Source organism: Pyrgilauda ruficollis, unplaced genomic scaffold, assembly GCF_017590135.1.
Source record: "Pyrgilauda ruficollis isolate IOZ18807 unplaced genomic scaffold, ASM1759013v1 scaffold72, whole genome shotgun sequence".
NCBI classification, from domain to species: Eukaryota; Metazoa; Chordata; class Aves; order Passeriformes; family Passeridae; genus Pyrgilauda; species Pyrgilauda ruficollis.
The window spans coordinates 97,968-110,404 of NW_024529044.1; the positions used below are offsets into that span (position 1 = coordinate 97,968).

Sequence of the window (12,437 nt, forward strand, 5' to 3'; positions counted from 1 at the left end):
ACCTTCAGTCTCCTCTTGCTTTGTGTGTGGGAAGGCTCCGAGGGACTCAGGGCCAGGTTCTGCTCCTGGGGTGCAGAGGCTCCCAGGAGGGAGCTGGCATGGTGCTGCTGAGCTGGGGTGGAGGGGGAAGAACAAACTGTCCCTGGAGAGCTGGGGACCTGTGCCAGGCACTGCATGGGCCAGCTGTGCCCCAAGGGCCAGGAGCTGCGTGCAGTGACAGAACTGTCAGCCTGGGAGCAGGACAGGCTGGCAGGGTTGTCAGAAGTGCAGGTTATCCAACACATCCACGGAGAGGAGGTAGGTCTGAGGTGAAGCCAAGTGTCAGGGTCTGGAGTGGCAGGTCCATGGCTGGGCTGAGCAGGGCTGCAGCTGCAAACCAGCACCCCAAGCACAGGAGGGAGGGGACCAGGCTGCGGGGACTCAGGATGACCTTAAACAGAGCCCTGGTCCCACATGTGGGGAGTGGGTGGATGGTGGCGGCCAAGTGAGGCAGGTCAGGGCGCTCACTGCTGTGGGGTGGGGGCATCAGCGCAGGGCCCCCGCGCTGTCCCATGGCATGGGCAAAGCTCCCTGGGGACCAGGCACCATCTCCGTGACAGCCTGCCCAGCAGGGCCTGTTACGGATACAGGCGCATCCCAGCACACAGATTCCCATCCCGGCACAGAGTTCTCCCCCGGGACACGCGATCCATTCAGAGGCGTGCGGTTTCTTCCCAGGACACGCGGTCCGTCCCGGAACACTCCGCCCCGGGACAAGGGGGCGGGCGGTGCCCGGGGCGGTGCGGGCCGGGTGGGAGGAGCTCCGGGGCCGCGCCCCCCGGAGAGCCGGGCCCGGTGGCGGCGGCGGCGCCGTCAGTGCGGCAGCGGCGGCGGAGGCAGCGCCATGGCGGAGGCGGCGGAGGGGCCGGCGCGGCGCGGCAAGAGGACGGCAGCCGAGCTAGGGGCCGCGGCGGAGGAGCCGGCCGAGACGGAGAGGGCGGCGCGGCGGCGGCGGAGGTGGATGGCGGGGGCCGGGGCCGAGGCCGCGATCGGGACCAGGATGGGGACGGGGACGGGGACGGTGATGGGGATGGGGTCCGGGAGAGGGACGGTGATGGGGACCGGTGGCGGGGCTGGCAGGGCCCGGTCGGCGCTGGCCGCGGTGCTGGCCCAGCCCGGCCCTCACCCAACCTCCCGGGGCAGTTTGCAGCCGGCGGCGGACATCCAGGGAACCACTGTCCTGCACGACACCATCAGCGACCGCCCGCAGCCCCTGCCAGGTGAGGCACCGGGAGAGGGGCCGGCCGGGATGGGGAAGGTGCCGTCCCGGACCGAGCTGCACAGGCAGTGCTCGCTGCTGACCCTGTCCCGCCGCCCCATTGCTCCCAGCAAGGTACTTTGACACGAAGACCACAGAGCCCATCAGCTTCTTCTTGACCGGCCTGGAGGAGCTGCTGGCCTGGCAGCCCAACAGCAATGATGAGTTCAATGTGTCAGCTGTGCCTCTGGCCAAGCGCCAGCCCCCACTCCTCAGCAGGAGGCCCCGGACGCTGGTGTGCCACGACATGCGTGGCGGGTACTTGGAGGACAGGTACGTGCTAGGTGGAAGGTGGAAGGGAGGTGTGACAGTGGAACTCAATGTCTCAAACCCCAAGGCAGTTCTGTTTCTGTCTGACACGTCTCCTGACGGCTCAGCCGCAGGTGAGCAAGTATGGGGTGTTTGACTCGATGCTTGGGGAGCCTTGCTCAGGCTGGGATGTTCAGAGGTGGCTCAGTGCCACAGCTCTGCCCAGCTCCCGGCTGTGAGTCAGGCTCCTACCCAGCTCCACAGCGTCTGTCAGCGTCCTTCCTGCACTGCCCAACCCTTTTCCCTCTGCAGGTTCATCCAGGGCTCGGCCACACGCAACCCCTACGTCTTCTACCACTGGCGCTACATCGACATCTTTGTCTACTTCAGCCACCACACTGTCACCATCCCGCCCGTGGTCTGGACCAATGCAGCGCACCGGAACAGCGTCCCTGTGCTGGGTAGGGGCAGGGCTGAGCCTGGGGCAGCCCCAGCAGTGAGGTGGGTTCTCCAGGATGTGCAGCTGACGCTGCCCTGGCTGCCTCCGCAGGCACATTCATCACGGAGTGGACGGATGGAGAGAAGCTGTGCGAGGCGTTCCTGGCTGGCGGGGAGGAGGCATACGGCGCCGTGGCGGAGCAGCTGGCCCGCATCGCCCAGCACTACCGCTTCGACGGCTGGCTGATCAACATAGAGAACACGCTGAGCGTGAGTCCTGCTGGCCCTGCTCGCTGCCCTGCCTTTGTGCTGTTCCCGTGGGGAGCCCCCTACCCCGTGCCCTCACCCACCCGTGTCTCTCTCTCCTGGCAGCCGGCGGCGGTGGGGAACCTGCCCCTCTTCCTGCAGGACCTGACGGCACGGGTGCACAGCGCCGTGCCAGGAGGGCTGGTGATCTGGTATGACAGCGTCCTGAAGGATGGCACATTGAGGTGGCAGAACGAGCTGAATGATCAGAATAGGTGAGGCTGGAAAAACTGTCCCCAGGCGGGGGGCATGAGCCCACCCCAAACCCAGCATGGCACCAGTCAGGCACAACCTGCACAGCCCTTGGTGAGGCCACGTGTGACCACAGTGTCTGCCACTGTGACCATTGTCCCCAGGATGTTCTTTGATGCCTGTGACGGGCTGTTCACCAACTACAACTGGAAGGAGGAGCAGCTGGAGCGCACGCAGAGGCTGGCTGGTCCGCGCCTAAACGACGTCTATGTCGGCGTTGATGTCTTTGGCCGTGGGGATGTGATTGGTGGTGGCTTCGACACTGACAAGGTGTGTGTGACAGGGCTGGGCCAGAGTATGACCCTGACCTCTCCCAGCACAGGGCTCTGAGCTCACACTGCGGCCCTGCTGGGCTGTGCTCTGTTGAGCTGCTAACCTGGGGATGAACAGGTGAGGAGTGAGGGATCCCAGAGTGCTGGCCATGCATGAAAAGATCCCAGTGCTGCCATCCCTGGAGAGGGAGATGCTGCAGCACATCCCTCTGGTGTCCTGCCCCACCATGGGGCCAGCGGAACCTGGGAGGAGCAGGGATAGGACAGGGGACAAGGTGACTACCTGGCCTGTCCCATGCTGCTCACCGCTCGTTTCTGCAGTCCCTGCGCCTGATCCGCCAGTATGGCCTCTCTGCAGCCATCTTCGCTCCTGGCTGGGTCTATGAGCACCTGGGCAAGGAAAACTTCCTGCAGAACGAGAACAGGTGAGGGCAGCTCAGCGGGGCGGCTGTTGGGGGAGGAATGGGGCTAGGAGTGCCCTGGCTCAGGAAGGCTGTGGGGTGGTGGGACACAGCTACAGGGACACTGTGGCTGTCAGAACACCATGGCTGCTGGCCAGGAGCAGCTGGCCCCTTTCTGCCCGAGCTGAGGCCGTGCAGGGCAGTGACCATCACAGGGGTCTCTGCCCTGACACCCACCTTTGCCTCCAGGTTCTGGGGCTCGCTGGCAGAGTACCTGCCCACGCACAGCATTTGCACACTGCCCCTGACCACCTCCTTCAGCCTGGGCATGGGCACCAGCACATTCCTGGATGGGAAGGTGGGTGCAGGGTGACAGCTCTGCTCTGGTCAGACTGGGCTGGGCTGGGCAGGGAGGTCCCTGCTCTTGGCTCCCCCAGCTCAGCTCTTCCTGTGCTGTAGGATGAAGAGTCTGGGCCCTGGTACGATCTGAGCGCACAGGACATCCAGCCGCTGTACCCGGAGCAGCAGGGCACGCTGAGCACCAGCTGCTGCCTGCAGGATGCCTGGTGTGGGGGCAGCTCCCTGCAGCTGCAGGGGACCATTCCCCCCGGCGAGGAGCGTGTGGCTGTCCGGTGAGTTGGGGAAAAGCCCTTTACCACTCCTCAGCGCTGGGCTGGCACCATGTCAACCTGACATGGCCTGAACTGTGTGGCCCCGGGCCTGGTGGCGTGTGTGCCCAGGCTCTGCCCACACTGCACAGCACACCTAACATGATGCACCTTCTTTTTGTCTCTCTCTGTCTCTGTCTCTCTCTGGGTGGATTTGGGGTCATCAGCCTCTTCTCTTTGCAGATGCCAGCCCCTCCCAAGCTCTTCCTGACCCTGCTCTACAAGCTGGGGGGGCCACAGCCTGATGACTTCACAGTGGCACTGGAGGTCACCACCTGGGACTCAGGGATGTGCTTTGAGGGCAACCCCACCTCCCTGCCCGGTGAGGACCCTGTCCCCCCATGCTCTCTGCAGTGAGCACCTGCTGCAGTCCCTCACCCCTGACCTGGCTCCCTCTGGCAGAGCCCAATGGCCGGTACCACCCCCGGTTCCTCCCGGCACCGCCGCCTGGCCTCGCCAAGCTGCTCGCCGCCTGCCACCGTGGCTCCCATGGCTGGACCAGCCGGTGAGTGCCCTGCCTGCATCCTGTGTCCACAGGCAGGCACGGGATGCCAGGGCTCCCTAGTACCATTCCTGCTCTGCCTCTTCCCTCTCAGGTGCTATGAGCTGGAGCTGCAGGACTGCAGCCTACGAGACCTCTCCCTGATTGTGTCCCGCCAGCAGCCCAGCCTGCAGGAGACATCCTTCACCTGCCTCCTCGGGGAGGTGCGGGTGAGTGCCTGCCTGGTGGAGACACCTGCCCTTTTTCTGGGAAGGTGGGGATGCCTGCCCTGACCCTGACAGTGCTGCGGTTCCCTCGCAGGTGCTGGACACGGCCAGCGTGGCGGCCTCCCCGCCGCAGGTGCACAGCGTGATGGCCTCGCAGCTCTGGTGGCAGGAGGGCCCCGAGCCCGAGCAGCTCTCGCTCAGCCTCACCCTGCGCTGGTCCTTCCCGCCTGGCCGTGCCAGATGGTTCCGTGTCCTGAGCCAGGGCACCCGGTGCCGCCTGGGCCAGACAGCGCCGCAGGTGCTGGGGCTGGCGCAGGGCTGCCTGTTCCGTGTCGTGGGGCTGGCCGTGCCGCGGCCGGCGCCCGCACAGTCCTGCCGGCTGGAGCTGCTGGTGGAGCCGGTTCTGCGGGATGAGCTGCCTGTGGACCCCGAGCTCTGGGGCCACCTCGTGCTGGTCTATTCCGCACCAGGCAGTGGCACCAGCTCAGATGGGCATTAAAGCAACTGTGGTGCAGCCCGTGCCGTGTCTCCTTCATGTGGCGGGTGGGCTGTGGTGGGGGACACAGAGGGAGGCTGCACTTCATCACCCGGGGCTGGTGAGTCCCTTTCCTCCCAGCTCTGTGGTTGTGCTCACCCTCACTGTGGGGGCCTACTGAGTGCTGACCAGGATCCTCAACATGTGTGACCCCAGACTGGGGCACCTGCCCTGAGAACCCCAGCAGCTCCTGAGCCCTCACTGCCTCAGGCTGTCTGCCCACAGGCTGGGGATACTGGCCCTAAGACCCCAAGGCACACAGTCCCCTCAGGGCTCAGCCTGGTGGGGAGCTGCCAGCATGGGCTTTGCAGCAGCCCAGCCTGGGTGACCGCTGTGCTCATTAACGGGGACCCAGCCCAGTACCACCAGCCTACACTGCCTCCCCTGAGCATCTTGTGAGGAGGAGAGAAAATTTATAGCAGCAATTATTTTCTCACAGTCTGGTGAGCAAGCAATTAGCAGGCAGGAGCAGCCGAGCACTCCTGCAGTGGGGTCCCAAGCCCTGTCCCCAAACAATGCAGGCTCTGCCAGGGACACCAATGCCAGCAGTGGAGCTGCTGCTCCTGAGGCGGAGCAGGAATGTATTACCTGATGGCCTGAAGAACGAAGGGCTAGGCCCAGCCAGGAGAGGACTCTTCATGCAGCACCCTGCTCCCTCACCATGGTGAGGCTGGGGGCCCCAAGGGCTCCCCATTTGCCCACAGGCTGTGGCCCCCTGCCCAGCCAGATCTGCTGTAGCAGCCACGGCCCCGCGCAACCAGTCAAAACCTGAGTCGCCCTGGTTGAAGAAAGAAATCTTTATTAATAATTTCAATAATAATAATAATAATAATCCTCGTAATAATAATAATAATAATAATAATAATAATAATAATACTGTTTATTAGAATGGTCACACTTTTAAGCATACAGGATGGGCCGGCGCCAGCCCGCACGCCAGGGCGGCGCAGGGGTGCTGTAAGGGAGAAGCCAGTACAGCGATGGACGGAGCTTTGTACAGGGGAGCGGGGCCGGGGCTATGTACACCGGGAATAGAAAAGGGGGAGCTCATCGCTGGGGCGTCGGGGGCGTCTGCAGACTATAAAGTGAGGTTTGAGGAGTGGCAGAGCCAGAAGGGCGCGGGACTGCGCTGCACCCCGGGATGGGCTCCACAGTGCCCCACGCCACTGGGCACCCTGCCCAGCGTGCCGGCGGCTGCAGCCCAGCCTTGCGGCTTGGGTGGGTCCCTCGTGGGTGATGCAGTGGCCTAGACCCCGCGCCCAAGGCTGGGGACATCCCGCTGCCTCAGGCAGGGACGGGTGGCCATGAGCGTGTCCCGTGCCGCAGAGCAAGCGGGGGTGGGACTGGGGCAGCGCCTGGCCCAGCTTGGTCAGGGCTGGTCCAGGCAGGGCGGGAGCGTGGGCGTCAGGGAAGGAGGGAGGAAGAAGGGGAAGGGAAGGGGTCACAAGCGAATTGCAAGCTCCTCTTAACAAAAATTCCCTTTAAAAGGCAGAGGGTCGTCCCCTGCAATACCTCAGCACCGCATCCGCGCCGCCGCCCCAGTTCCGCGCTGGAGCTGAGGCCTCGCACACCCGACACGCTGATGGCCGCCAGCGCCGGGGCCCGGGTGGCACCAAGCCGGGTCCCCACCCTCTCACCCGGTCCCACAAGCCGGGCAGGGCGCAGCGCTCTGCCGGCACCCCCAGCGCTGCTGCACCAGGGAAAGGAAGACGTGGCGCCCAGGCCCTGCACCTGGGCGGGGGAGGGCCCCCCGGACCCCCGCGGACCCTCACGCCTGCCTGCACCGGCTCCCTCCCTGCTGGGCTGTGGGGCCGGGGCGCTGGGGGTCCCTCCGGCGCATCCGACCGCCGGTGCTTGCCGCGGCTCCTCTGGGACTCGCTCACTCGGTGTGTGTGGACAGTTGGGATTCACTTGGCTGCTGCCGCTTGCCTTGGTTTCTCTTTTATTTGTTTGGTTTTTCTTTTTTTTTTTTTTTTTCTTTTTTTTTTCCCCCCGTTGCTTCACTTTAAATTTTTATATATTTGGGTTCTTTTTTTTTTTTTTTTTTTTTTTTTTTTTTTTTTTTGGGGGGGGGGGGGGGGTGGTATATTTTTGCCCTTCCTGGTCCCAGAAGGAAACAGCCACGGGTTCACTACAACAGAAACAAGAGAGGCAGGTCTTTCGCTGGAGCACTCAGGCCGAGCTGGTGGCCGGGGGCACGCAGGCACCGTCCCAGCCCAGCCCATCACACCCAGCCCTGCAGAGCAGCGCTCCTGCCCGCCGGGCTGCCCTGGATCCCAAACCCACCCCAGCCTCGCCAGGCCCCACAGCTGGCAGCAACCCCAGCTGGCTCCTCTCTCTCCTATGGGGCAGAGGGGCTGCTCGGGGGGCTGCTGTCCCGTCGAGCCCCAGCGCCTGCGGAGCGAGCAGCCCTGCAGGCTGAGCACATCCGCGGGGGGATGAGCCCTCGGCAGCCCGGCCAGGGCAGCGGGGGCACCCGGCAGCCCGGCTGTGGGCACGGGGCGCTGCTGGGGCGAGGGCTGGCCCCGCTGGAAGGTGCCGGAGAGGCGGGCGGGCGGCAGGACGGAACGGCTGAGGTAACCCTATGGGTGTGGGGTGCTGCTGCCCCACAGAGCCCGGCGCCAGCCCCGGCCACCCGGGCAGCACCCGCGGCTCCTCCGCAGGCTCGGCCTCGGCTCTGTCTGCCTGGTTTGGTTTGGTGCTAGTGAGCATCGGGGGCAGTGGTGGGGGGGCTGGGTCTGTCTTGCTAGTAGGGAGTGAAGCGGCTGTACCCTCCTCGGTATAGACTAGCCTGCAACATCAAAGATGAAAAAAAAGCCAATCAGTATTCAGAGATAGCCAAAGCCTAGATCTTCCCTTTTTTCTCTTCTTTTGTTTTTTCCTCCTCTTTCAAATGATACCAAATCGCTGCTGTCCTTGGGATGTGAGGGGCAGGCAGGGCCAGGGTGCCCAGTGCTTCCCGGGCTCTGTGGTGGCCACGGGCACTGCCCTGGGGGCAGGGGCTGCCCTATGCCTCCAGCGTGGCACTGCAGTGCCATGCCTGCCAAGGAGTTGCCCCATTCCTGCTGTGGCACTGAGTTGAAAACCCCTAGGATGTAGTGCCCCTGGCCCCTCACTAGCAGCTGCCCAGGGAGTAAAAAAAGGCAGAAAAAGACAGGTTGGCTTTGCGATCCCAGCCGCGAGTGCGATTTTTCATCTTTGATGCTGTCAGAGCTGGCCAAGAACTGTGGTGCATGAGGGGCTTCAGTGCCCCCGTGTGTGGCTGCACGTGGGGCCCTGGGGACACTGTCCTGCACTGGGATGACAGAGGAGTCCTGGAGCCTGCCCAGGCAGCCGGTGGGGGACAGCCAGGCCCCTGGGAAGTGGCATGTGTGGGCAGGACTGCGGGGTGTGAGGGGAAGGAGGGGCAGGGGTGGGGTGGGGGTTTCCTTTCCTGCAGACAGAGCCAGGCAGGGGCTGTGCCATTCCCACTCCCCTCCCACAGCCCCCCGGCCCTGCCCTGTGCCCCACAGCCGCCGTGCCAGACCCTCCCTGGGCTGCCTGCAGCCCCCCAGGAAGCAGAGGAAGGCCGAGGGGCTGCTCTTACCATGGTGCCAATGCTGTACGTGGCGGCGGGGCCAATGGTGTGGTGGTAGGGGTCTGCTGCTGCGTACACTCTGCCATAGCTAGGAGCAAACAGCGGCAGGTGTTAGTGACAACAGTTGGGCTCCTGTCTCCCCTCTGAGCCCTCCCTCCCTCCCAGTTGCATCCGGGAGCCCCCCGGATCTCCCTGCTCCCCCTGCAGTGGTGGCAACCCTTTCCAGCCTAGCCCTGAGGGCACCAAGGTATCCCTGTCTGCAGACACTCTCCCCATGCCTGACTCTGTCCTGTCCCACAGCACTCAGGAGCTGGGGGTGTCAGAGTGGGCTGTGCAGGGGTGACACGGGGCTCCCCTAGGTGCCATGCCCGGTGCTCACCTGTCGCTGTATGCAGCCGCTGCTGCTGCGGGCTGGGCGTACCTGTAGGCAGCATAGCCCCCCTGCAGGGAGAGAGACTGGTCAAGGGACTGCACCCACCGGGGAGGTGGGGTTGGAGCAGCTGGGTGCCCCATGGCACTGTACGGAGAAGTGTGGGGCCCACAGGGGGTGGTGCCAGTGCCACTGGGCACGCATCAGCCTCATTACCATTCCCCAGGGGCTTTCACAAACATTAACCTTAAAAAATTAAATTTCCAGAGAAGAGACTGTCACCTCCCCGCTCGCCTTAATGAGGTGTCACGTTAGATAAATCCTTCAGTGCCCGCCTGAAATATCGCCGCTGGCTCCTCAGACATGGAGGTTAAACGCGGGTGTAAGGAACTGAGGCCATAAATCCCGCGTGGCACCAGCCCTGCAAGGGGCTGGCAGGGGCACAGGACTGGGCACAGGATCCTGCGTGGTGTGTGCCACCCCGACTGCTCTGGAGAAGCTGTGCTGTGCTCATGCTCTTGCTGTCACCCAGGGGAAGGGGTTTGGGGGAGGCAGAGCCCACCAGGGACCCGTGTGACACTGTCTGTCCCCTGTGCTGGCATGGGGTCCCCGTCACAGCCCAGCCCTGGGCACAGTGTCACTTACGTAGATCTCAGCTCCGTAGAAGCCATCCTGGTAGACGACCCTGGAAATGAGGCGGAGGCATCAGAGCCCGGCAAGCGCCCCTGGACGAGGGGAGCGGGGTGAGGGCAGTGCCTGGGGGAAGCTGCCTCAGCCCCATGGCTCATGGCAAGGGGTGGCTGTCCAGGCCCCAAAGGCACCTCTGGGCTAGGATTCTGGGCAGGGACATGGGCACATGCAGAGGGCACAGCCAAGGGCAGGGCGTGCCAGAGGAGGATCCCAGGGCAGGATCTCTGCTGGGAGCAGCCAAGCAGCCACAGATGGCCATGGCTGTGTCTGTGACCAAGGCCATCCCAGCCGCATGTGCTGGGACAGTTTCCATTAAACCAACCATCCTGGCTGGAATAACATCCTGTGCCTTGGTGGGCAGGAGGCTGCGGAGTGCGTGGGTCACCCGAGGACAGCAGAGTGGGGCTGGGACAGAGCCTGTGGCCAGGCAGGAGCTGCAGGAGCTGCAGGAGCTGCAGCCCGTTCCTGACGAGCCCGGTGATGCCAGCACAGGCTCAGAGCGGTGTGGCAGCAGAAGCCCCCCAGCAGCCCCCTGGGGTACTCACGCGCCGTAGGTGGGGATGGGCGGCGGCGGCGGCGCGGCGCGGAAGGTGTTGTAGACAGCCCGGCCCCGGCCCCGGAGGTGTGCCCCTCGGTAGGCCACGGCCGTCCCCGTGGCGGGGTACGGGAACCCCGTTACTGCAGGAGGCAGGGGACACCTGTGGGCTTTGCACGGCGGCACCACACAGCCCCCACGGGGCACCTGTGGCACAGCCCACCCCTGTCCCCTCAGGCTGGCAGGGACATGGCCCCGTGGGGAGGCTGGGAAAGGGGAGGGGATGGGATGAGATGGGATGGGATGGGATAGGACAGGACAGGACAGGACAGGACAGGACAGGACGGGACAGGGGAGGGGAGGGGAGGGGAGGGGAGGGGAGGATGAACTGTCCAGGCAGGTGTAAAGGACAGGGAGAGGGGCCGGGGCTGCTCACTGCACAGAGCAGTGGCAGACACAGGGCAGAGCTGACGTTTGGGGGGAACCCGCAGCGGGTACTGCTGCAGCCCGATGTTACCTGCGTAGAATTCGGGGCCGTAGACTGCTCCCACCACTGGGTTCAGCTTCCAGCCTGTGGGCAGGGAGAGCCAGTAAGGACAGGGCACTCTGCATGGTGCTCTGAGGGACAACAGCCCCATCCCAGGCAGGAGGAGGGCATGGGGCTGCCCTCCTGCACTGGGCAGCAGCAGTTGCTCTCCCATTTGCCGGCAGTGTGGAGGGCACTGACTGCCAGAGCTCCAGGGCAGCCAGACAGTGCTGGTGCCTGGGGGTGCCCCTGCCTGCTGCAGCCCCTGCTCTCTGGACACTGCCCTTACCGTTGGTGTAGGGGTTGGCCACCTTCTTGTTGGTCATGACCCGGGCCGTGGCATTGTTCACCTGCAGAGAGAGGGATGGGGGTTCAGAGCCTGAGGGACGTGGAGCTGGCAAGGCTGGGGTCCAGGGCCCGCTGCTACTGCTTTGGGGGCCGGAGCAAAGGATGCCAGCTGCACCAGGGACACGAGACAAGGCTCTGCCTGCAGCACCCCGCTGTACACAGACCTGCCCGTGCCTCCAGCCAGCCCAGGCCTCCATGCTCCAGCTGTGAGCGTGGCTCAGGCTGCTGGCTGGTGCCCCGAGAGCTGCAGTGCCATGCTCAGGCTGAGCCCCAACATGCTGCCCATGAGCTCCTGCCCGATTTTGTTGGATGACGTTTTCCTTGTCCATGGGGCATTGCTGTGCCCTGCCAGGATCCCTCTCTGGTGTCAGCACTGCTGGGGACATTTTGTCCCACTCCCTCTGCCATGTGCCACCTTGTTCCCCACCACCCACCAGCCACCAGTGGGGAGCTGCTGGCAAACGGGCAGAGCCTGATCCCTGTGCTAAGCTTGGAGAAATCAAAGCCTCTGGGGCTGGGCAGCTGCTGGGCACTGCAGGTGTGGAGCTGCGGGTGGATGCTCCCTCCCAGCACAGGGCAGGGGGGGTGGTATGCGGGGCAGAGCCCCAGAGCTCCCTGCAGAGCCTGGGGCGACTGCTGTGGGCACGGGGGTGTGCCAGCCTTGTCTGTAGCAGGCAGAATGCAGCCCCAGCTGACACCCCGGCTCTCCGTGCACCCGGGAGGTTCCTCTGGGGCCAGACACTCCTTGTGCCAAGCGACGACCTTCCCGCAGCCAACACGCATGCTCCCGTGCCACATTCAGGGACACATGCACGCGCCGGGCACAGCTCCCCAGGGCACCAGGAGCTGCCCCAAGCGCCCCACAGCCCGGGCGGGGGACACGCACACGCAGGCATGGCACGGCACTAGCACACTTATCTGAGCACCTCAATCTTCCGGCCCTCTACGATGGTGCCATTCAGCTTCTCCCGTGCCCGGTCGGCATCTGTGCTAGTTTCAAAAGTTACAAACCCAAAACCCTGTGAGCAGAGGAGAAAAGGAGAAAGAAAGAGACAGAGAGAGACAGAGAGAGGGTGTGGGGACAGAGAGAGAGAGGGGGTGAATCAGGAGAGCTGGCGCAGGAGGTGAGGCTGCCACAGTGCAGAGATGAAGAGCCCAGAGTGGGGTCCCCGCAGGGGCTGGGGGTCCCGGCTGAGGCCCCAGAATCGCCCACGAGCTGGGAGAAGAGTCTGGGAGAGGGGCACAGAAAGCAGGGAAGATACAAC

At 64.3% G+C, this 12,437-nt stretch overlaps 2 protein-coding genes across 6 annotated transcripts in view; one reads left to right on the forward strand and one right to left on the reverse strand.

The window, feature by feature from the left end:
• The first annotated feature begins 814 nt into the window (after positions 1 to 814).
• ENGASE (endo-beta-N-acetylglucosaminidase) lies at positions 815 to 5,105 on the forward strand. Its single transcript, XM_041485788.1, has 14 exons — positions 815 to 996; positions 1,183 to 1,259; positions 1,369 to 1,570; positions 1,859 to 2,007; positions 2,097 to 2,254; positions 2,357 to 2,505; positions 2,647 to 2,812; positions 3,136 to 3,239; positions 3,465 to 3,573; positions 3,675 to 3,847; positions 4,051 to 4,205; positions 4,286 to 4,388; positions 4,480 to 4,594; positions 4,686 to 5,105. Exons 1-14 carry the CDS (start codon positions 884 to 886, stop codon positions 5,088 to 5,090), a joined length of 2,178 nt encoding a protein of 725 aa, XP_041341722.1. The 5' UTR covers positions 815 to 883; the 3' UTR covers positions 5,091 to 5,105.
• Positions 5,106 to 7,206: 2,101 nt separating this feature from the next.
• The window catches only part of RBFOX3 (RNA binding fox-1 homolog 3), a 130,177-nt gene continuing 124,946 nt past the window's right edge, over positions 7,207 to 12,437 (reverse strand). For 4 of the 5 annotated variants that reach the window (XM_041485735.1, XM_041485734.1, XM_041485732.1 and 1 more), the window contains 8 exons: positions 12,099 to 12,191; positions 11,114 to 11,174; positions 10,816 to 10,869; positions 10,309 to 10,441; positions 9,719 to 9,758; positions 9,083 to 9,144; positions 8,713 to 8,791; positions 7,222 to 7,917 (listed from right to left, as the gene is read on the reverse strand). In XM_041485735.1, the coding sequence (XP_041341669.1) occupies positions 7,873 to 7,917; positions 8,713 to 8,791; positions 9,083 to 9,144; positions 9,719 to 9,758; positions 10,309 to 10,441; positions 10,816 to 10,869; positions 11,114 to 11,174; positions 12,099 to 12,191 (567 nt within the window). In that variant the 3' untranslated portion in view covers positions 7,222 to 7,872. Of the gene's footprint in view, positions 7,918 to 8,712; positions 8,792 to 9,082; positions 9,145 to 9,718; positions 9,759 to 10,308; positions 10,442 to 10,815; positions 10,870 to 11,113; positions 11,175 to 12,098; positions 12,192 to 12,437 lie in introns of all 5 variants that reach the window. The other variant, XM_041485733.1, reaches the window with a different exon arrangement.

Coding starts and splice junctions, on each gene's coding strand:
- ENGASE (XM_041485788.1), top strand. CDS start 884: ATGGCGGAGGCGGCGGAGGGGCCGGCGCGGCGCGGCAAGAGGACGGCA. Junction 2,255..2,356: donor ACATAGAGAACACGCTGAGC/GTGAGTCCTGCT, acceptor CTCTCCTGGCAG/CCGGCGGCGGTGGGGAACCT. Junction 4,389..4,479: donor TCCCATGGCTGGACCAGCCG/GTGAGTGCCCTG, acceptor CTTCCCTCTCAG/GTGCTATGAGCTGGAGCTGC.